We start from the raw sequence: 21,957 nt of genomic DNA on the forward strand, positions 1-21,957 counted from the left end.
GTGGGTTGTGCCTTAACTTGCAAAACTTATCTGGAAAAAAAAGCAGTAAATTGAAGATCTTTCTAAAATGTTTGTTTCTAGCTAACAGTGTCTTGAGTTATCTTTAACTTGGACTATAGCAGCTTACGTAAAGCGTTATGCAACATTTATTCAAAGATGAACAAAACCTTTAAATTACAGTAACATGGTGGGAGACTGATAAGCAAGCATCACTTATAATGAAACCTCATCTATAATTCAGTAAAAATGGGTTTCGGAGGAGCAGTCGTGTTAGTCTGTAGCCGCAAAAAGAAAAGGAGTACTTGTGGCACCTTAAAGACTAACAAATTTATTTGAGCATAAGCTTTCGTGAGCTACAGCTCACTTCATCAGATGCAGTGAGCTGTAGCTCACGAAAGCTTATGCTCAGATAAATTTGTTAGTCTCTAAGGTGCCACAAGTACTCCTTTTCTTTCAGTAAAAATGAAATCTCTGTTACCTTTAATGCATTCCTATGGAGTTGTACTACTTTTATAATGAAACACAGATCTAGATACAAGGAATTTTGGTCATCTGACGCTGACCAATCAGAATAGTTAATACTGCATTCACTACTCTTTATGTGCCTGTAGGTTTTTTGCTGTCATTGAAGGTCAGTAAAAGTAACCTGAGACCTATAATTATCTCCTTAATCCAGTTTAAATTTCCAAAATATTAGAAAAATGTCTTTCTGGGGGCTGAGCAGAAAAATGACAAAGAATAAAAAGGTGGTGGTGTTTTTTTTTAAAAGATCAGAGAGAGCTTGTGAAATCATAAATGATTGATAATCTGTAAATTTGGCACTGATGTGACCGCTACTGGACTACTGTGTCCACAAATCAAGAAGGATGTCGATAAACTGGAGAGGGTTCAGACAAGAGCCACAAGAATTATTAAAAGATTGGAAAACATGCTATAAACTGATAGTAAGAGACTCAGTGAGCTCAGTCTATTTAGCTTTACAAAGAGAAGGTTAAGGGGTGACTTAATCATATAAGTACCAGGAGGGGGAACAAAAATTGGATAGTGGGCTGTTCAATCTAGCAGAAAAAAGTATAGTAAGACACAATGGCTAGAAGTTGAGGCTAGATAAATTCAGACAGGAAACAAGGTAAAAAAAAAAATTAACACTTATCAACCATTGGCACAATTTACCAAGGATTGTGGTGGATTCTCCATCACTGGCAATTTTTAAATCTAGTTGGATGTTTTTCAAAAGGGAATTAATTCACAGAAGTCCTATGGCCTGTGGTATGCAGGAAACTAGATGATCACAGTGGTCCCTTCTGGCATTTTAATTTATAATCTGTCAATTTGTTTCTTACATATAGCCACCATTGTGTTGAAAACTGTAATTCAGACAGTAATAAAACTCTGGTACTAATGAAGTGATCTCTTCCCCAGAAAAATTATTTGACTATAAGCAAATTCCACTGCACATACAATACTGCCTCTAAGGATTTTCTTTACCTTCATAAAAATAGGCAATTGACTGCATTTTCACATTCTGTAAAAGGAGTGTGTGTTCTCAGTTCTCCTCACCAACCTTTTCAGCATGTATGGATCTACTGTGTGTGTTCTGTAACTATAATTCCTATTTAAATTATTACGTAGTGAAAAACAGTTGTATAATGGAAGAAGGCTTCTGCAGTGTGAAGTGAGATTTTTTTGTTTTGCCACATACCTGTGACTAATAGCACTTTGGTAAACTCCCTTAATTAGATAGAGTTAGTATTTTCATCATACTAAAGTCCATAGTCTATCACAGTGAACTTTCAAACTGTTGCAGCTTGGAGACAAGCTCAGACCCGTCAACCTTCCTGCCAGTGACTATGCCCCTCCTCTGACAAGCCAGCTAGTTTAATTTTTGCCTTCACAGAAGCGGGTGCATGGTTCCAGGCCTCTCTGTTTTCAGACCTTTTTTTAAAAAGACTTTTTTCCTGTTTAAGGAACTAATTTGGCTGCAAATTCTCAAATTGTATTCTAGAATTACCTCTTTTTGGCAAAGGGAATAGATTCCTTCCTTCCCAAAGATACTATAGCAGTTGGAACCCCCTTTTACCTATATAGAATGCAGCATGGTGGGGAAAGCAGAAATGTGTGCCTCTCGTATCCATTTTCAACTGTCTTGGTGGGGAGTTTTGCCTTGTCTGTAGGCAGGATCTAGGCTTTTCACAAGTTTAGTGCTCCTTAGCACAAATCTAACAAAATTCCCATAGCACAGTAGTTTTTGGCACTAGAGAGGAATAGCAGTGTCATGCACTACCCATGACGGACTACATATACCTCTGCCTATGCCAGTTCCTTCTTGAGCACACCTAGAGAAGAAACTTCCTGCTGTGATTAGTCTTTGTGGCTATTAGAGGATCAGGCATATCTTTTATACTTGTTAGCTAAATTCCTTATTAATTTGGGTTTTGTGCTCTCTGACACCTAGCTCTGTGCTGCAGTACATTTTCCAGTGCTTTGGGCTGTCTGCTTAGGGAGCCTCGGTGTTCGGTTGCTGTAATATTAGTGATTTGGTGCATTTATTCTTGGCACACCTTTTCAGCACACTTAATTTCAGTTCTCTACCACCTTGCGTGTCCTGGATTTTACTCATCCATGCTTTAGCCTACTTCGCCTTATCACATATTCCTTATGTGATTGATGCACCTGGCTCAACCAGGCCTGTGTGGCCAGTGGCAGCTGTAGAAGGCCTTTGCCCTGGTTGATCTTCCTCCAAAGAGAATTACCAGGAACTCAGAGAAATTATCCATTATGGTGTAGACTTTGCCTTATGTCAGGTGTGAGCATCCTGTAATGCAGGATATGACTGCAAAGGATGCTACTTTGAGTGGATTCCTTCAGCTTGGCTGCAGACATCTAATTTCCAGCAGAAAAAATTCAAGGACCTGCTATATGCCAAAGAGAACCTGTTTGGGAAGCAGATGTAAGCCTCTTTACAGAGGGGAAAAATAACATGCATACTAGTGTCTTGGACCTGTTTCATGGCCCTAATTTAAAAGATGCAAAAGAAAAGTTTTTCTTCTTATAAGCCATCTACAACTGATTTCAAAGGATCCCAGCTCCAGAGTGGTCAGCCTCATCAGCTGCAGAAGCTGACTGGTTCTAAGCCCAGTTCGTACAAGCAGCAAAAGCTTTAGGGTTCCAGAATGTGTACCATATGTGCTACTTTCAGTATCCTGCCAGGATATCCGTGCTTGGAGCAAACTTAAAAGCTTTTTACACCTAGTCAGCCCTGGCCACCTTGGACACATGGTGCAAACTCAGTTTGGTGAAGCAACTAAATTAGGATTTCAGAAATACTTCCAGATTGTCAGTGCCCAAGAATTCTCTCTCTCTCTTCTCAGTGTCAGGAAAAAATGCTGCAGGAAATCCAGTCCCTCCTGGCAAAGACAGTCATCAGTTTGTGCCACTTTGTGAAAAAGGAAATGGATTTTATGCTAGGTACTTCCTGATGAGCAAAAAAGCCAGGAGGACCCTGACCCTTCAGGATCTCAAGGAATTAAATCAGTATCTGGTCAGAGAAAAAAATCTGAGCTAAGGGAGTTGTATAGGCTTTGCGATAAGGAGTGCTAACACAAGAATCAGAGTCCAGTGTAATGATGTCTTCAGAGAAGCAGAACTACAGATAAGTAGTCTTCCCTTTTAGCCAAAATTAAGTAGCAAAACTAGGAATTTGCATTAAAAGTACCACCAAAACCCCTATGTGTGTCTCCATTAACTTCATTAACTGGATTGAACTATTTCACCTCAGTGTTTTTGGCGCATAGTCATTTGTATGAAAGGATTTTCATGCCTTCATCTTCAGTTTCTAACCTTCCCCCAAATTGGTACGGGTATATTTTCCCCACCATTATACATATGTTAGTAGTGCCGTCCATACCTGCATACAAGAGACTGACTCAAATATTGAAATTACAACTTGTCACAGATTTTGTTTCACAGCCAAAGGGAGAGAATGTTTTAGGGGATATGAATCCTTGGAATTACTAAATATATTTTCCCTTTTATTTTTATATCTCTTGTTTCCTAGATACACGTGAAAGCACATTTTGACTATGATCCTTCTGATGATCCTTATGTACCTTGCCGAGAATTAGGTCTGTCTTTTCAAAAGGGAGATATACTCCATGTGATCAGCCAAGAAGATCCAAACTGGTGGCAGGCCTACCGAGATGGAGATGAAGACAATCAGCCTTTGGCAGGCCTTATCCCAGGTACAGTGCAATGTAACCAAAAACACAGATGTGCAGAAATTTTGAGGTGCCATTGTTTGGAATACAAGCCACTACAGCAAGTGAAAAGTCTTGAAAGAGACTTTTATATCCTGGAGTTTGGCTCGTTAAATGTCCATCTCTTGCTTGAACCTCTTTTGAGCAAAGAGAACCACTGTGATGGTTTTGTGATATAGAAATTAATTTACATGTTCAAAAATAGTTACCTATTTCTTAGGAAGCAGGTGTTAATTTTCTCATACACAGGCATCCACTGGTATGTCTGCCAATCACAGATTAGACCTGATCATTCCACTAGTTTCTGCTTTTTTCCCTTTGAGTTCACATTTCCTCTGCTGCTTGCTGCAGCAACACTGCACCTTAACCCCAGTTTACTCTGCCGCCCTCTGAGAAAGCAAATTTAGGCTCAGTAAGTACAGAGAGCAGTAGGTAGAGAAATTGCTCTTTCAAACTGCTTGGAGCTTCAGATTAATTGGATTTTCAGTCATTGGAACCAGTGTTTACCTTCTATTGTGGAGCATCAACAAGAGAGTTATTTATTAAGATCTTATCTGTTACACCCATGCAATGCAAATCCAGTGGCAGCAATATGGTGAACAAGAAATAATTTGAAGACAGGTGTTTCACAAGTGTGACTTCATTACTTTGTGATGTTTGGATGAGATGAAAAGGAACTCAGTTTGATTCTGTAAGTCCAGGCTGATTTTGCAGGGCTGGAATTTATAAAAACACAAAACATCCACATTTTTTACTTGCAAACTGAGCATATTTAATATGAAAATCATTGCAAAACAATGCCATTCTTTTATAATCACTCTTCAAAGCAGAATTGCTCAGAGTAATACTAAGGATACACTCCTCTTCCTTGAGAGGTGTATGTTGGGAACGCTACAGTGAACGACAGTTTTCTAAATAACTTTTTCCTTTTATAAGTGTTTGCATGGTATTTCTCAAAGAGCTGAATCCTTCCATTTAAGAATCATAGACGTTAAAGATGGAAATATCTTATTGGATCATGCAGTCCCTGTCCTTAACAATACAGGATTGTTCCCTATACAGTAACTCCTCACTTAATGTTGTAGTTATGTTCCTGAAAAATGTGACTTTAAGCGAAACAATGTTAAGCGAATCCAATTTCTCCATAAGAATTAATGTAAATGGGGGGGTTAGGTTCCAGGGAAATTTTTTTTGCCAGACAAAAGGCATTATATACATCTAAAACAATTTTAAACAAGCAATTTAATACAGGTATTAAACAGGTTGGCAGCTCCTCTACACACCGCCCCCCCACCCCACCCTCAGTGCCTCCCGTCCGCCAGCGGACCCCGCGGATCAGTGCCTTCTGCCGGTGGCAATCAGCTGATTTGCGATGTTCAGGAGGAGCGAGGATGTGGCACGCAGCCTCCCCCCTGGCTCCTGCCCGCGGCAGTCAGCTGGTTTGCGGTGTTCAGGAGGCAGGGGAGGGAGCGGGGAGGCTGCGCACCGTGTCCTCGCTCCTCCCCGCAGCCTCCTGAATACTGCAAGATCGCTGATTGCTGCGAGCAGGAGGCGGGGGGAACAGAGGGAAGGCACTAATCTGCAGGGTCCCTTGGCAGGCGGGAGGTACGGGGGGGGGAGGGGAGGCCTGCCAGCCGTGGAAAAACAGGCAGCCAAACGACGTTATAGGGGAGCATTGCACAACTTTAAATGAGCCTGTCCTGTAATGGAGCAGGGACGTAACATCGAAACAATGTTAAGCGAGAGGACGTTAAGTGGGGAGTTACTGTATTACACCATCACTTGCCCTAAGTATGTATGCATAGGTGCACTTACTGATGTTGCCACGGATGTGACAATACTGGTATATTTGAGCACAAAACTAGATCTTAAAAGGAATGTATGTTTTTTAAAAGTTGCTTGCAAAAGTCATACAGCTTGATTCCATGCACCATTGTGAAAAGTTAACCATAAATGTCCATTTGCTTAATTAGGTCACTACAACCAAACTGCAAATAGAACCCTCTGTTTTTCACATGCAGAAATATAAATTAGTTGTACCTCCAAATATCCCTTATTTTGAAGGATTACACTTTAGTCAGTTACCTACATTCCACACAAATTCACCATCTCCTTACTTTCGTTGTTTAAAATTATATACATTAACTGTAGTCATGAAACTGAGATTATAGAAAGTTCTTTACCCTAAAAGAATGAATTCCATAAAATTTAAGTTTCATGTATAACACATTGTCCCTCATTTTGGATCTTTGTCGCACAGTGTGTACCACTTGGGCCGTAGCAGGTTGAGAGGTATGATAATAGTGTAGTTGTGTAATTCTGAGGAATTAGTTAAAGAAAACTGGCATCTTGCTTGTAAAAGGAAATAGGAGTGGTTTCCCAGTGCTAACTGCTTTTATGTACCTTTTTTATACATTAAGGAAAGAGCTTTCAACAGCAAAGGGAAGCAATGAAGCAAACTATAGAAGAAGACAAGGAGCCAGAGAAATCAGGTTGGATATATATTCTAAAGAAAATTTCTGCAGCTGTCATACCAATGTTAATTCAAGTGGTGTCTGAAGTTTTGGTATCAAGGGCTCTTTCACATGCTTTTTCACATGCATGCTTTTTTGTACAACATGGCTTCTTTCAAGGTTACGCTCTACCAGCTCCATAATGGATTTTAACTTTGCCCTGAAATTAGATACCAGTTCAGTTACAGGTTGCACCTGGAATGCTAAAATCATTAGAAAAACATATTCCCTTTCTTAATAAAAGGGGGGGGAAACCTTAATCACGTATGTTAAAATTATGTTTTTAGTGGAATGAAAAACAGTTGACTAAAATAGAGTAGATAATGGCAGTAACACAGAGTGTCTGTTAGAGAAAGTAAGCAGATTTTATTTATTTGTATTTTAGTAGAGATACTGTACGAAGTATCAACCATGTGTTTCTGATATGTGTAAAAGCTCCAGAACTGATACCTCAAGGTTTGGGATTGGGAATATTTTGCTGTATTATCTCCTGATTGTTCTAAATTTACATATAAACTTTATATACAAGCTCCAATTAAAGCCATATTTATTTTTTATTTCTTTATATAGCAATTACATATAATGCTCCTGTCAGCTAACTCCTAAGTTATCTGCAAAACAAACAAAAAAAACAAAAACAAACCTAGAGTTTTCAGATGCCTAAGTAGTCGCTGGAGTTATGGTTAAAGTTTCCTCCCACCCCCCAAAATCTGAAATGGTGCCCTGGTGAGCCAGGAGTGGCCAGAGGGCTGCAGGAGGGTTGTGGGCTCTGGCAAGATGCCGCCCTTAATTCTACTTTGCTGCTGACTGTGGCATTGCTATCAGAGCTGGGCACGCAGCCAACACCCACCAGTATCAGGCTGCCCTCCCAGTGCTTAAATTGGGCCAGGGCTGAACTCTGTCATCTCTTTCAGTACAAATTAAACACTGGGGGAGGCAGCAGGGTCCAGAAATGATGGAAGGGGGGAAGCCCAGGGAGCCTGTGGGAGCCAGGGATGATGGGTGCGAGGCGCCAAAATACAAGTTTACCCAGGGTGCCATTTTCCCTAAGGCCTGCCCTGGGTATAGTTGAAGTTGTAGTAAGGTCATGAATGCAGTTTTCTATGTACATAAATATGTAGATTCATAACCACAGTTTGTAGATATGTCCTAATGACCATTAAGTTCAGGGTTTCATAAAAGACCTTACTCGATACACTTTACAGTACCATAATACAGTATGCAGTCAGTTGGTTCAACTGCTCATTTTGGGGGTTTAAACCATCCGTTCTTTCCTTGGAGTGTCTGGACTCTGATTGTCAGTGTCTCTGGAGCCTTGTCTACATACAGAATTTTAGGGAATTCTCCCACCTGTAGATCTAGCCTGGATGGGATAATTCTCTGAAATTCTTAGTATAGGCAAGAAGTTTGTGTAGGAGCTTGTTAGTACTCAAATGTTCTCATAGCACATGCAAATCTCATTGGAGTAATTCAAGGAGATGAGCCTCACATCCTCTCTGAGAGGAATTTCATCCATCACCCCTCCCTTGTTACTATAGTGACAGAGGTGGGTTAGAAGAAAACTTCTAAAGATCTGTGTACTCTGAGACCACCTTAACTAGACAAGGGTGGATAAAGTCTGTTCAAAGCAACAAAGAGGAGATTCTTAGGAAGTGTCTTGTATGAATTGGCAGGGAGATAAGGGATATTAAGGCAGTCAGAGAATAAGAGTTTATAATAGTCAAGACACAAAATAAGAGCGTATGGTCAAGAGTTTTTAGCAGTAAAGACCTAACAGAAAGGATGGCCCTTGGAAATGTGGAAGAAAAGTGGGAGTATTTGAACTCTACTGAATGTATTAGGTAAGAGAACAAGAAGAGTTAGATGACCTCACATTATGAGTCTGAGCAATGCAGGAGGCAGTTGGTATTGTGTTGTAGGAGTTATATTAATCTAATACTACATAGCTATAATCTATAGAAATTTATATTTCTTAGTTTACTTAAATACATGTAAAATATTTAGAAAGACAAACTGTATCCTACCATCTTTAAGTACACAGCCAGGAAAAAGAAGCTTTGTTTTTGTGTCCAAGCATTTCTGATTCTAGTGATTTTTTAATTTGACTTCCAGGAAAACTTTGGTGTGCAAAGAAAAATAAGAAGAAACGGAAAAAAGTTTTGTACAATGCCAATAAAAACGATGGTAAGTAGTAATAACCCTGATGTGAACTGTATGTCAGTTTTAGAATTTTCTAGTTAAAATGTCCTGAACGTTCTTTATCTTGCTGTAACAATGACAAATCCATTTCTTCTTTTGTGCTAAATAAAGCTTGTCCCTGCTATTTCTTATTGAATGTTGTATGCATATTCGATATGAGACTGAAACTGTGTCAGCAGAAAGTTCCTTCCAGTAGCGTTCTATATACAAAAGTACTTTTGGGATTTATGGTAAATGCAAATTGTATGACAAAATCTAAAAAAAATTGAATTTTGGTTATAAATATAAATACCAAGAAATAATTGCTGAATTACTGTTTCTTTATTAGAAACCTAATTTATAAACATATCAGCAAATTTATTCCCCAAATCCGTGCCAGTAGGGCCTGGCAGCACACTTTCTTCTGACAGGAAGAGGAATGCATTTCATTGCTGAATAGCGCAATCCTGGAGAAATAAACAGACAATGAGATCTCTCCAATTCTCAGCCGAAAGGCTGATATACCCATCAGAGGGACTCAAGAGTGAGAGGTGCACAGTGAGAAAGGAAGAGATATGGATTTCCCTAAGCTCCTTACATTATGTGTCAGGCTCACATTGCAGTTAATACTGCCATATAGTAATAGTGTTGTTATACCCATGTTGGTCCCAGGATATGAGAGAGACAAGATGGATGAGGTAATATCTTTTATTGGACCAACTTGTGTTGGTGGAAAAGAGAAGCTTTTAAATGCTACAGAGACCACTTAAAATGAAGTGGGCAATTAACATCTCTGCAGTCATAGGACAAACAAGGGTTGTTAGGTTATAAATTGTTGTAGTGAGCCATAAAACCAGTGTCTCCATTGAGTCCATGATTTTTAGTGTCTAGCAGAGTTGTGAATTCAAATTCCCAGTCTCCTCTTTTTTGAAGGGGTTATGTAGATTTCCTTGAAGGACGAGGACTGAGAGATCAGTGATGGAGTGATTGCTTTGTGAAAAGTTTTCACCCGCAGGTAATAGAATGTTTGTCTTTTTATCATATTTCTGTGAGAGTTTATTTGAGAGAATAGAGATTGTCTGGTTTCACGCACATAGTTGTTGCTGGGGCATTTGATGCACTGATGAGGTACACCGCATGTTGTGATCAGCATATTAGGACCCATAGATCTTGAGTGGTGTGTTGTGGAGGGTATTAATCATTGTAACCATAGAAATAGGTCTGCAGGTTTTGCATCTGTTGGTCTGGGAGGGTCTGGTGCTGCTTTGAGTTAGTGTATCCTGGTCTGTGGAAAGCTTTCTTCTGATGATGAGCTTGGGAAGGCTGGGGGGTTGTTTGAAGGCCAGAAGAGATTCAGGAAAGATTTATTTCAAGAGTGGTCTCCATCCAATATGAGTTGTAATTTTTTGATGGTACCCCATATGGAGTGCGGGGGGGTGTTTTCCTGTACTGAAGGAGGTTCTCTTGACCATATTCTGTAGTATCTGTGCCTGGCTGTAGATAAGATTCCTCCTAGTATCTGGAATGGTTATTGGATCTGTGGAGATAAGTGTGATGATCCATGGGTTTCTTGTTACATTGCAGAAGACCACTTAAAATGAGTTAACCCCTTATGCTTAACAGTCTGTCCCATCTTGTATTTAGCTCTGACACTCTGGTTACCTTTTCCACACCTGAAGAAGGGGTCTGTGAGAGTTGGTTCAATAAAAGATAGTATCTCACCCACCTTGTCTTTCTCATGTAGTAATAACATCAGTCATGTTTTATATCTGGTTGTCGTCTTTGTTTTAAATAATATTTTTCAGGGTTTTTTTTGTTTTTGTTTTATCTCTGAAGATTATGACAATGAAGAAATTTTAACCTATGAGGAAATGTCACTGTATCACCAGCCAGCAAATAGGAAAAGGCCTATTGTCCTGATTGGCCCACAGAACTGCGGCCAGAATGAACTACGTCAGAGGCTAATGAATAATGAAGTAGATCGCTTTGCAGCTGCAGTTCCTCGTAAGTTTAAGGGGAGGATGTGACACACCAGGGTACAATTCAGACTAGTGGGGGGGCTGTCACCCCTGCCCTGCAACCTTGGATGTCTTACAATGCATTGCTGAAGTAGTTCCCACCTGGGCTCCTCATAAACAGCCCTCAAGCATGCAAGCCACACCCTGAGTGTCAGTGTGGAACTGCAGTCTTCCAGTTACACCCTGGTTCTCAGCAGTCTCTGTTATACTGACTCCAACACACTTCCAGTCATGGATTTTCCCCAGAAATGTACGTCCTGTACTGCCTGGCCTTCTCCTGGACAGTGCAAATACATTAAGTCCATTATTCCTTTAAGGGAATAATATGCCATTTTATTACCTTAAATAGTTACCCAGACACTTCAGTTTAAATACACTGTATTCGATAAAACAATAAAACAAGTTTACTAACTACAAAGAGAGATTTTAAGTGAGTATAAGTAATAATGCATAAAAGTCAGAAATGGTTACAAGAAAAATAAAGATAAAAATGCTTACTGGTAAGAAGCTATCTTGGTCACAAAGCAAACTTTCTCACCACATGCTCCAATAGATTACTGACCATATTTTCAGGTCAGGATCCCTCCCCAAAGTCCAACAGCTGTTTCCTTTTGTCTTCTCAGGTGCAGAGAAAGAGATGTGCAGGGAGAGGGGTCCCTTGGGGTGTTTGTCCCTGCTTTTCATAGTTCCAGTCCCCCTATTGAAACCTATTTCCAGCTGAGAACTAGGAGACAGTGTCTGTATGGAAGAATATTCCCTGCTGGGTTTTTTGTTTTTTTTTTCTTTCCTGTTTGAACTTCCTTTGTTTTCCCTTCCTGCTTGATGACTCTGTCTACTGCTAAAATGCAAATAAAGGCAAACACACATTCCTTCATTTAGGACAGACCTGGTTGCCAACTTGTGCTTGGGCAGAGCTGTGTGATTTGGAACATACGTTAATAATATCATACAGAAAAGTCTTAAAGCTTCACATACAGTGTTGCTACATATATTTTATCGGGACACTACTGACCAGTGAATTGAGTTTTCAAAAGATGCCTTACATGGCATACCTTGTACAAAGATTATTACAGTAGTTTGTAGGGTGTGAATACAGGGGTATGTTCTGTCAGACAGTATAACCACTATCCTAAATATAACCTGCAACCAGACCACCTCAGGCTATGATCTTCGTGAATATTGCAAGCTAAGCAGGGTAAGATCAGTTCTGGGTAGGAGGATCAGTAAAGATAACCTTTGTGTGCAGAAAGTGGCTTTGATAAGTCAGTACTGGAACAGTGCCCTAGCATGGTGTTGGGTGCTGCTGGAAGTGCTTTTTTTTTTCTTCTTCTCCCAGATGAGACATAAAATTGGGACACTTACACTAGTTAAAAATCCCATGGAACTCTTCACAATAGTAAGTGATTTTAACATGAGGGTCCTGGTAAATTCAAATTTGGGATGATTATGCTGTGCTTTCCTAAATTCCCCCTGCAGTTTCCATTGAATATGATATTCTCCACTATGTATTCTGAATTATGTTGCTGTGTTTTATTAAACAGCTGGAGCTTTCCATCCAAAGTGGCTGCATAGTGAAGGGATTTCTTTTCTAGTTGGTAAAGAGTTTCCAGATCATTCTGCGTGAAAAACACTAAATGCAAGATCAGTATGATACAATTGACACAGACTAATCTGTTTAGAGAGATTTATTTTTGAAAAGAGAATAGCTGCCTTTTTGTCTAATTGGATATTGCATAGTACTATAGCCTAAAAAGGTGTATTACTCCTGAAACACTTGGAATTTGAGAAGTACACCATTTTTTCTCAACTTCTGTTTGGTGGTTGTTAATTTCAGATACAACTCGGAGTAGGCGAGAGAATGAAGTAGCTGGCAGAGATTACCATTTTATCTCACGGCAGACATTTGAGACTGACATATCTGCAGGGAAATTTATTGAGCATGGCGAGTTTGAGAAGAATCTGTATGGTACCAGCATAGACTCTGTGCGGCAAGTAATCAACTCTGGCAAGATATGCCTTTTAAATCTCCATACACAGGTATTATATTTCATTGCAGCAGTTGTTATGAAAACTGAACATGTTACTGAAGGAACAACATCTGGTATTAGTAAAACGACACTGGTGACCTGTGTGAAACGAACACCTGGTAACAATCCATTTTCTACTAGTCCGTCTGTATGCAGCCTATTCAATCCCTAGGGCAGCCCCTTTTATATATTGTTCAGACATCCTGGCAGACAAGGTATAGGAATAGGTATATCTACAGCCTGATCCATATCTGTTCTCTAGATAAATAGTACTTGTGAAAAATGCTCTGGAAACTGAAGCCCTGTGTACTTTTAACTTTTTTTAGGAGTGTTGATAATGCCCACCTTCCCCCACTGCCTTGGAATTCTCTTACTGTCTGAACTCTGAAATCTTGCAGAGGGTGGAATAGTTTGGGGAAGGTACCTCTCTCTTCAACCTAAGGCACTGATTATCAAGGGAGCGCTTATGCAGTCCCCAAAAGGAACAGCTCTAGCAGGTGGAATATACAGCAGTACTTTTAAACAACTCCAGTTACTGATATGACCTCTTTTTAGCCTTTGCTACCTTGTAAATTACAGCAAAGGCTGTAAAACATGTTATAATGAGCCCTACTGCCACTGTTCCACAGAGGACAGTGAGTTTGCACCACTTCACTGTATGTGTGTGTTGACACAGGGATAAATACAGGTGAAATAGGATTGATAGCGTGAATGCTCAATAACATACCATCTAAACATGGGCCAGTGCTAGTGCTTTAATTACATATGTAATTAATCTGTGTAGTTGAGAGACCCTTGACTTAAGTGGAAGTTGAAGGAAGGGTGTTCTGAACTTTGCAGGATCAGCCTTTTTTCATTCTAAACATATTTTGAAACAAATGGTAAAACTTCAGCTCAAGTTGAAACTCAGCATGCAGTTTAGAGGGGAAACTTTCATCAAATGCTTGGAAAAGTGGGGGTGGGGTTTCCTCCAATTAAATGAAAATAACTTTAAAAGAAAAACTTTAAAACCAAAATCTAGTGGTTTTGAAATTCAGAATTTTTTTCACTCAAACTCATATGCTGGTGGGATTTATTTCAGAGAGACAAACATGGGTAGGTGCTCGCTACGGTGATGAGTACAGTATAAGAACTTATATAGAGTAGAATAATCTGTAATGTGACTAAATATTTTGTGCTCATTTGGTTCAGGGGGAAATTAACTTGCAATAATGGAGGGGTTCTGATTAGCAAAGTACTTACTTCACTTGTCTAGTAATTAACTACTTGAAGAAATAACATTTATTTTTCAAGACTCTACCAAGGGATATTTAAGGTGGTATAAAATTAGAACTGGTTGGAAATTTTCCAGTGAAACAGTTTCATTGTAAAATGCCAATTTGTCAACCACAAAATATTTTGTGAAAACCTCTCAGGTTCAGTAAGTTGTTGGCGAATCAAATGCAGGGTTCTGATGGAGCCATGGGAAACCTGCTGGCTTGCCGGTCTGCTAGGGAGCCAGAGTATTACAAGTTCAGTGGCTCTGGGACAGCTCCAGCCTGTGGGCTGCCACAAGCTTGAGGACCTGGTCTTGCAGGTTCCATGGCTCTGGTGCAGACAGACATGCCAGAACTTCCATGCTCACTTCCTTGAAGCTGGGAGCTTGAAACCCATAGGAGCTCCAGCTCTAACGAGGGCTTGACTCCCAGCTCTACTGCAGGAAGCCTGGAAGACCTTAGAACACCTATTAACGCTAGGGCTCTCAGGCCTTCCAATCTCCCTGTTGCAGAACCTGAAAGACCTGGGATGCGCTCCCAGGATGTGCAGCTCTGGGGCTGCCCCGCCATGCAGACTGCCCCAGTTGGGAAGGTCCACATGGCAGGGCTGCCCCAGAAGCACAGACCCCACTACCCTAACAGCTGCTAAATGAAATTGACATTCTTGTTGGTTTCACTCAACCACTGTCAGGGTACTGTGGAACAGATTTCATTTAGAGAACACCATATATCGGTCTTTCTGATTCATGAAATATTTTGGGGATTTCCAATTCACTGGAAACCTTGAAACAACTTGAATTCATTCCAATGTGGAACAAAACCAAATTTAGAAAAAGCAAAACTTCCCGCAAATCAGAAATCCCATTTCTGGTCAACTCTGTGTACAGTAACCAGAGCACGTACTTATTTAATAACACATTAGAATTTAACTTTTAGTAAAACCAAAAGGATTTGCCAGTGCATTTTTGTAGTCTTGTTATGCCAGCTACAGTATCACATATAATTGCCCTGTATTTGTTAAGCCTGTGGTGTAAAATAGCAATTAGATAATCAAACACAAACAGTGAAAAATCACATTGGTGTAGTTACAAAAGAATTATTTAAATGATTTCCATTGTTTGTTTTTAAATATATACATTTGGAGAACTTTAACCCTATTTCAGAATTTTAAAGAGTCACGTTTACACTGACCGTGCATTCCAATCTGTGTAGTATAATATTTTACATTTCTCTAGAATGGTCCATGAGAGACTCTCAAAGCACATAACAAAAAATAGTTAATTAAATTTCTTAACACACACACTGTGAGGCTGGTAAGTAATCTTATTTTGAAAATGAGGAAGCTGAGTCACAGAGAGATGATGACTTGTCCAAGGTCACACAGAAGGAAGTTCTTGAAGAGCCAGAAATGGAATCCTGTTCTCCTGACTCCCTATCCTGTGATCTTACCACAAAACTATGCAAAATGGATGCTTTGCACATCATTAGTGCACTTGGTGTCTCTTGGTAAGATAAACTGTGAGGGGATAACTGGCTTGTTTTTCTAATTTTAAGGTTAATGCTGTGTATGGAATTTTTGACAGTGTGTAACAAAACACATATACTGGTTCTCAGTTGTATATGGAGAAATTGCAAATGTAGTTTAAGGCTATTTGTACTTTCAAACACTGAAAGAAGTGCAATCAGTCTGAGTTCATATATTTAGTTTCTGCCAAGCCAAGTTTAGGGAACAGTTGACCTACTTTTCTATGAAGAACTCTTGAGCAAGAGCAAATGTTGAGGTTCCATAAGCAAGAAAAAAAAGGTGATAATACCAATTGCACAGGAAAAGGTGAATGGCACCAGAGTTAGTGATGATTGTCTGGCTATGTGACATTGTTAATCATGCTGCTATTAAGGAATGTCACAACTTTTAATAAACTCTTGAAATTTATACTGAGTTACCTTAGCATTTGAGAACATTATGTGAATAGTGCATCTATACTTGTCCTTTACAAACATTAATGAGATTGAAATAATAAATGGAACATTTTTTTCTTCAGTCATTGAAGACCCTACGCAATTCAGACTTGAAACCATATATTATCTTCATTGCACCACCTTCGCAAGAGCGGCTACGTGCTTTATTGGCCAAAGAGGGTAAAAATCCAAAGGTAATTTAACATTTCTTAATAAGTGGGTTTTGTTTACAAGTCTGGAGCTCCATTGACAAAGACAACTCCAAAGAATTTGGCATAAAAATATTAAGCATTATTAATGCAAGTGAAAATATGTAATATGAAAAATGTTAGACCCAGACAATTATATTTAAATATTTAACTTTATGAAGCCATGCCTCATTGAGTGTGCATTATGTGGGAAGAGAGCATTCTAGTGCTGGTCTAGCAAGAAGTTCTATAGTATATTTCTCTTTCCTGTCATTTTCCTTTAAAAACAAAAATCTAAATCAAAACAAGAAATTTATTAGTGTTTTTTTTAATTGTTACAACATGTCTCATTTACTGCATACTGCCCAGCCTGCAACGGTTGGTGGCTTTGAGCAACTGACAGTGACGTTCTTTTGGGCTTGAAGATCTGCTTTGTAACCTGGGATCAGTTGCTGCTTTAGTGCTTTTACTCCATGCATGCCAAAGAGTCATGGGTCAAGCTTTGAAGTGCTTAACTCCAGAGCTATGGGTGAGCCACCAGTTAAAAATACTTGAATGGGGCCAGCAACCAGGCTTCAAGTTAATACTTAAAATTTAAAGAATAAAAAACTAGCAAAAGTATGCAAAAACAAGCAAAGATTTAAAATATGACAATGACTAATACAGGACAAGTGTACATTGGTGCTTCAATTCTATCCACCTCTATACCCTTCTCCTTTTTTCACACCACTGTTCGCTCTTCGCCTGCCGCTTTTCTCTGTGGGTTTGTCTTCCCTAGAAAACCACCTTGTGTTAGAAGACAACCTCGAGCAGTTGTTTTATCTAATACGGTTTTAAAGACAGTATTTTGGTCAGTGTAGACCAGGGTCATGAGTAAACATTACTGGAGCCAGACATTTCCCAAGAGCAGCTGGCATGGAGTTGAACACTACAGCAATGGACTCATGACATTGGAAGTAATTTGACCAGTCTTAAAGTGCAATTAACTTGTGTAATTTGTGTGCCTCAATCCTATTGGTTAAAAATGCCTTAGATGTTTTGAGTTTGAAATCCTTTTTTATTACAAACCTAATCTTAGCTTCCTAAGGTGTTTTTTGGTTTTTGGTTTTGTTTTTTTTAATTTTCTGGCTGCACATATTCAAACATAGCTCAAATGTCAAATCATATCTGAACTGTAGAAGTAGTTTGCTGAACAGATATGCAGACTGGATGCTATTTTTTAGAATATAAACACATTTGAAAGCATTTGTAGTTTGTGTTAAGACAAAAATACTTTTGAGTCTTTGCTTAAAGACTGTTCAGTAATTTTACTACTATAATATACCAGTCACTAAGAGAGATCTTAATGTATTAATTCAGAATCCGAGCTGCAATAGAAAACACCCAGCACGTGCCACTGAACAAAGGGATCAGTGTGTGGCACACCAATTGCATGACATTCCTGAATTAAAATTAGAGCACAAACTAAGTGTTTTATTGGCAGTTTATTGTTTTGGAAGCTCGGTAAAATTAAGATTATGGGAGAAACCCAAAGCTCCAAGCCCCATTAATTCATGTTAATATCTGTTTTAGTTGTACAAAAAATAAAAATAATAAACTGATTTCAATTAAGAGTATTCTGTATGTGTGGGATTTCAGACACTATCTGTGTTAAACATTTGAAGTGGATTGGGAAGAATTCTACGACTAGTTCAAATAGTTATCCAAGATGGCTTGTCTTCTGGTTGGACTCTCCATTTGCTGTACATTTTCAGGGTACAGGATTCAGGATTTCAGTTCACAGGTGGACTCATTTGAACAACAAGTATTTTAATGAGCCAAATGCAAGGTTGCACATCTAGAAATAAAGCCAAAGGTTGCACAATATGGACGACTATATCCTGGAATGCAGCAATACTAAAAAGGACTTTGTGGTCATGGTCGATGACCAGCTGACAGTGAGCTGGCTGTGCTTTGTTGTAGTTAAAATGGCAAACATGACTGTGGGATACATAAGTAGTGGAATATCAAATATGAATAGGGAGATGGTATTATCTCTTCAGACCTCATTTGTGAGACCATTATTGGAGTTCTATGTTCAGGTCTTGGTGTCCACGCCTCAAACAAGATGTTAAAAATTTGGAACGGGTACAGAAAGAGCTATAAGAATGATATTTAGTTTTAAATTCAGAGTTAATTTTAAACAGGTTTATTTTTAAAAAGAAAAGCTTATAATTTAAATTAAAAACTGATTTTTTTAAAAAATCAGTATCAATTTTTATCCACTCTGGCTGTTGGTGATAGGAAAAATAAATAAAAATATTTTCTTGCAAACCATCTGTTTTCTTTCTGATTATTCTCACTGGAGTTACAAGACAGAATATTTTAGTTCTTCGAGTGTTCCTCTGGGTGCTCCACTGAAGAATGAGTGCTCCACTGTAGGTGCAGCAGCTCCCCCTGTGCTGGGGATCGGAGATCTTCATCAGCAGTGCCCGTTGGACTGCATCTGCATACCTCCCCATCTCGTGCTATGAGCGGGACGTGTATATATAGCGTGGTGTGGTCCGACCGCCCCCCAATTCCTTTGGTCTGGGATGGAATCTGCAGCAGAGTCTGCTTCTCCTTTTTGACCTTTAGATAGTGCCTCACCTGTTAGGTTTAGTTTAGTTTAGTAATTTCTTCTTCTTTCCTCTGTATTCCTTCTCCTCTCCTCCCCCCCCTCCCCCCCCCCCGTTTTCACTTTACCCTACTCATTACTTCATAGCTTAGGTTTTCATTTCTCTGCTTTCTGACTGAGAAGCTTTTTCCCTCACCCTTATGTCTGGATCTCCTGGGTTCAAGAGGTGAGTGTCTCGCTGGGTCAACTTCCCAATAACGGATAGCCCCCACAGCGCAGGGACGCATCCCACAAAAGTGTTCCCACTGCCACAATTTGACTGGCAGAACCAGAAAAGACTGGGACATGTGGTTACGACTTCTCCTCATGGAGAAAGCACTGGGTCAAGAATCATACCTGGGCCTGGACTCTCCCCCTGTGCAGCTTTCCCCGCTCTGCAAGTTCATCTGCTGATCCTCATCTCCCACATCCCTTTCTAAGAGAAAGTTGTCTTTCTCTCACTTTGACGAAAGAAATGGGATCCCTCATCCGTCCCTGAGACATCACCTACGAGAAAATCATCCCCTGCGAGGTCAGTCGACTCAACATTCTCAGACAGGGGACATAGCTCCAGGGCCCTTCCAAGTACATGAATTAAACAACAGTCTAAAGATCCTAACGAGGCAGACTTAGAGCCCTCGGCACTGAGCAGTTCTTCAGCTCCACCTGCTGGCTGCTCAGGAGAATGCATCTCTTTCTCAGCATCAGTTCATACACTGGTACCGATGATGCGCCTTCCTCCTCCCCAAGAATTCAGATACCCTAAAGACCTACTTGTATCTGACATGCCTGAGTCACCATTACTCAAACACGACCTTCCCCCACTTCCACCCTCTTCTCCAGACTCACAATGTTCTTCCCTTTCCTCTTCGAGGATGGCACCCTCCTTCCTCAGTGACAATGAGGAAGAAGAGGAGTGGTCCATCACTCCTTCTTACTCGAGACAGGAACAAACGACTTCCTCTACATGTCCTCACTGTTCACAATCCACACCTGAACCAGAACCCTGGTATAGACACCGTGGATGCAGCCCCATGTTCCACTCTCTCCACACTGGCCGAACTGGGACCCCGAGCCATTTACAAGAGTCCAGTTTGGGAAGCCTCCCATGGAGCAAAGCTGGAAACCTACACCTTTGCTTTCTCCACCAGCTTCTCGTCCACCAGAGACTGAGCCTCTCCCTACAGCAGATGAGGAGGAAGAACAAGAGCAGGAAATTCCACCACCACTCTGCTTCTTCACCTAATGAGGCTATCATGCCTCCACCCCCTACTGCAGCTTACAACTTCAGACATTTCCAGGAGCTATTTTGCAGGATTGCAGACTCCCTCCCCATTCTTTTGGAGGAGGTGAAGGATCAACAACATAAGCTGCTCAACATCCTGTACACATCCTCCTTCTCCAAAATAGCCCTTCCCATCAATGAGGCCCTTTTCAATCCTGCCACGGTTCTCTGGCAGACTCCAGCATCCATCCCACCAACGTGCAAGCAGGTAGTCAAAAAATATTATGTTCCCACAAAGGACTTGGAATTTGTTTTCTGAACCCACCCCAAACTCCTTGGTTGTAAATGCTATGCCAGAAAAAGGACACCTATACCAATCTCGAGTTACACACCATGCTAGAGACTGGAAACAGTTCGACCTGTTCAGACATAAAGCTTATTCATCTGCTGCTCTCCAATTCCGTATATCTAATTACGAAGCGCTCATATAATTGGCTAAGTATAATTACATCAACTATTCTAAAATACAGGAACTCTATCAAGACCTTCCTGATGACCATAAAGAACAACTCCAGGCACACATAGCTGAAGGACACCTCTTGGCCCACACAGCTCTGCAAGCCTCTTTAGACTCTGCGGATACCACTGCCTGCTACATCATTACCACTGTTGTAATGAGACGGACGTCATGGCTGCACCTCTTAGGCTTTCCTAAAGAGGTACAAACCACCACTGAAGGCCTAACCTTTGAGGGCCCCAAATTATTCGGGCAGCATATAGATGATTCCCTTCACTCCCTGGGCATTTTCCCGGGCGTCTCTTTGGAGCTGCAGTGTAAGTACCAATTTCTTCCATGATCCCGATCACCGTAATACACTCCCCAGCGACAATATGATACCCAACAGTATTGACAGAAGCCCCCTACCAAATGCAGACATACAACTCCATGGGATGCTACTTGTCACGCTCCTTTACGTCCGTTTGAAAATACCTACCTTACTTCTTATCTCATGTATCATAGGGAAACAATATTTTTTGCCTTAGTTAATGCTGCAGTGGAATAAGCACAGGAAGCTTTGAGAAATCTGACATGCTTCTGTAATCTGTTTACACTGATAATAAAATCCTGAAGTAGAATGATCCCATTCCACTGCTAACTTCTTTCCCAGTTCTCCCTCTGCCTCTCTTATCTGGACATTCATTTCCAGCCCATCTGCAATTTTCCTGCTTTTCTGCCACTTGGCCCTTTCACTCCCCTGAAATTCCTCTTCTGTTGTTATTGCAACATTCACTGAATGATGAACTGGTTTCAGCAACTTGCATTGTGTGGTTCTTAACATTTCCTCATTATCCTGGTGTAGTTTTTTTATGGTAACTCTTATCTTGTCCCTTTTCCTGTAGGTTTTTTTTGTTTTTAAAAATGAGCATATTTAAAATACGTTTTCCTAAACTTTGTTTTGATTCTTGTAATTGTGTTGTTACATGTTCAAAGTCATGGTTCCTATTTCTGTAACGCAATCTAAATTATCTCAGCACTGTTTCTTTCACATCACTGGTGTGGGTTTTTTTGTTTAAATTAATGAGAATTTGGCTCATACATCACTTTGGCACTTTTGAAACTCTTAGCCTTTATTTTTTTTTAAACATTTTTTTTTCCTCTTATTTGGTTCCTTTGAGGGCACTTATTTGCTGGGCAGTTAAT

The 21,957-nt window shown here is 40.1% G+C and overlaps 1 protein-coding gene across 6 annotated transcripts in view; it reads left to right on the forward strand.

Moving 5' to 3' along the window:
- PALS1 (protein associated with LIN7 1, MAGUK p55 family member) overlaps positions 1-21,957 on the forward strand; it is a 140,698-nt gene that overhangs the window by 115,254 nt on the left and 3,487 nt on the right. For 5 of the 6 annotated variants that reach the window (XM_048855335.2, XM_075129632.1, XM_048855331.2 and 2 more), the window contains 6 exons: positions 4,058-4,241; positions 6,677-6,748; positions 8,882-8,953; positions 10,784-10,951; positions 12,800-13,002; positions 16,291-16,401. In XM_048855335.2, coding sequence (XP_048711292.1) covers positions 4,058-4,241; positions 6,677-6,748; positions 8,882-8,953; positions 10,784-10,951; positions 12,800-13,002; positions 16,291-16,401 — 810 coding nt within the window. Of the gene's footprint in view, positions 1-4,057; positions 4,242-6,676; positions 6,749-8,881; positions 8,954-10,783; positions 10,952-12,799; positions 13,003-16,290; positions 16,402-18,033; positions 19,053-21,957 lie in introns of those variants that run through there. The other variant, XM_048855336.2, reaches the window with a different exon arrangement.

The sequence above is a fragment of the Caretta caretta genome, chromosome 6 (assembly GCF_965140235.1).
Source record: "Caretta caretta isolate rCarCar2 chromosome 6, rCarCar1.hap1, whole genome shotgun sequence".
Classification (NCBI taxonomy): Eukaryota; Metazoa; Chordata; order Testudines; family Cheloniidae; genus Caretta; species Caretta caretta.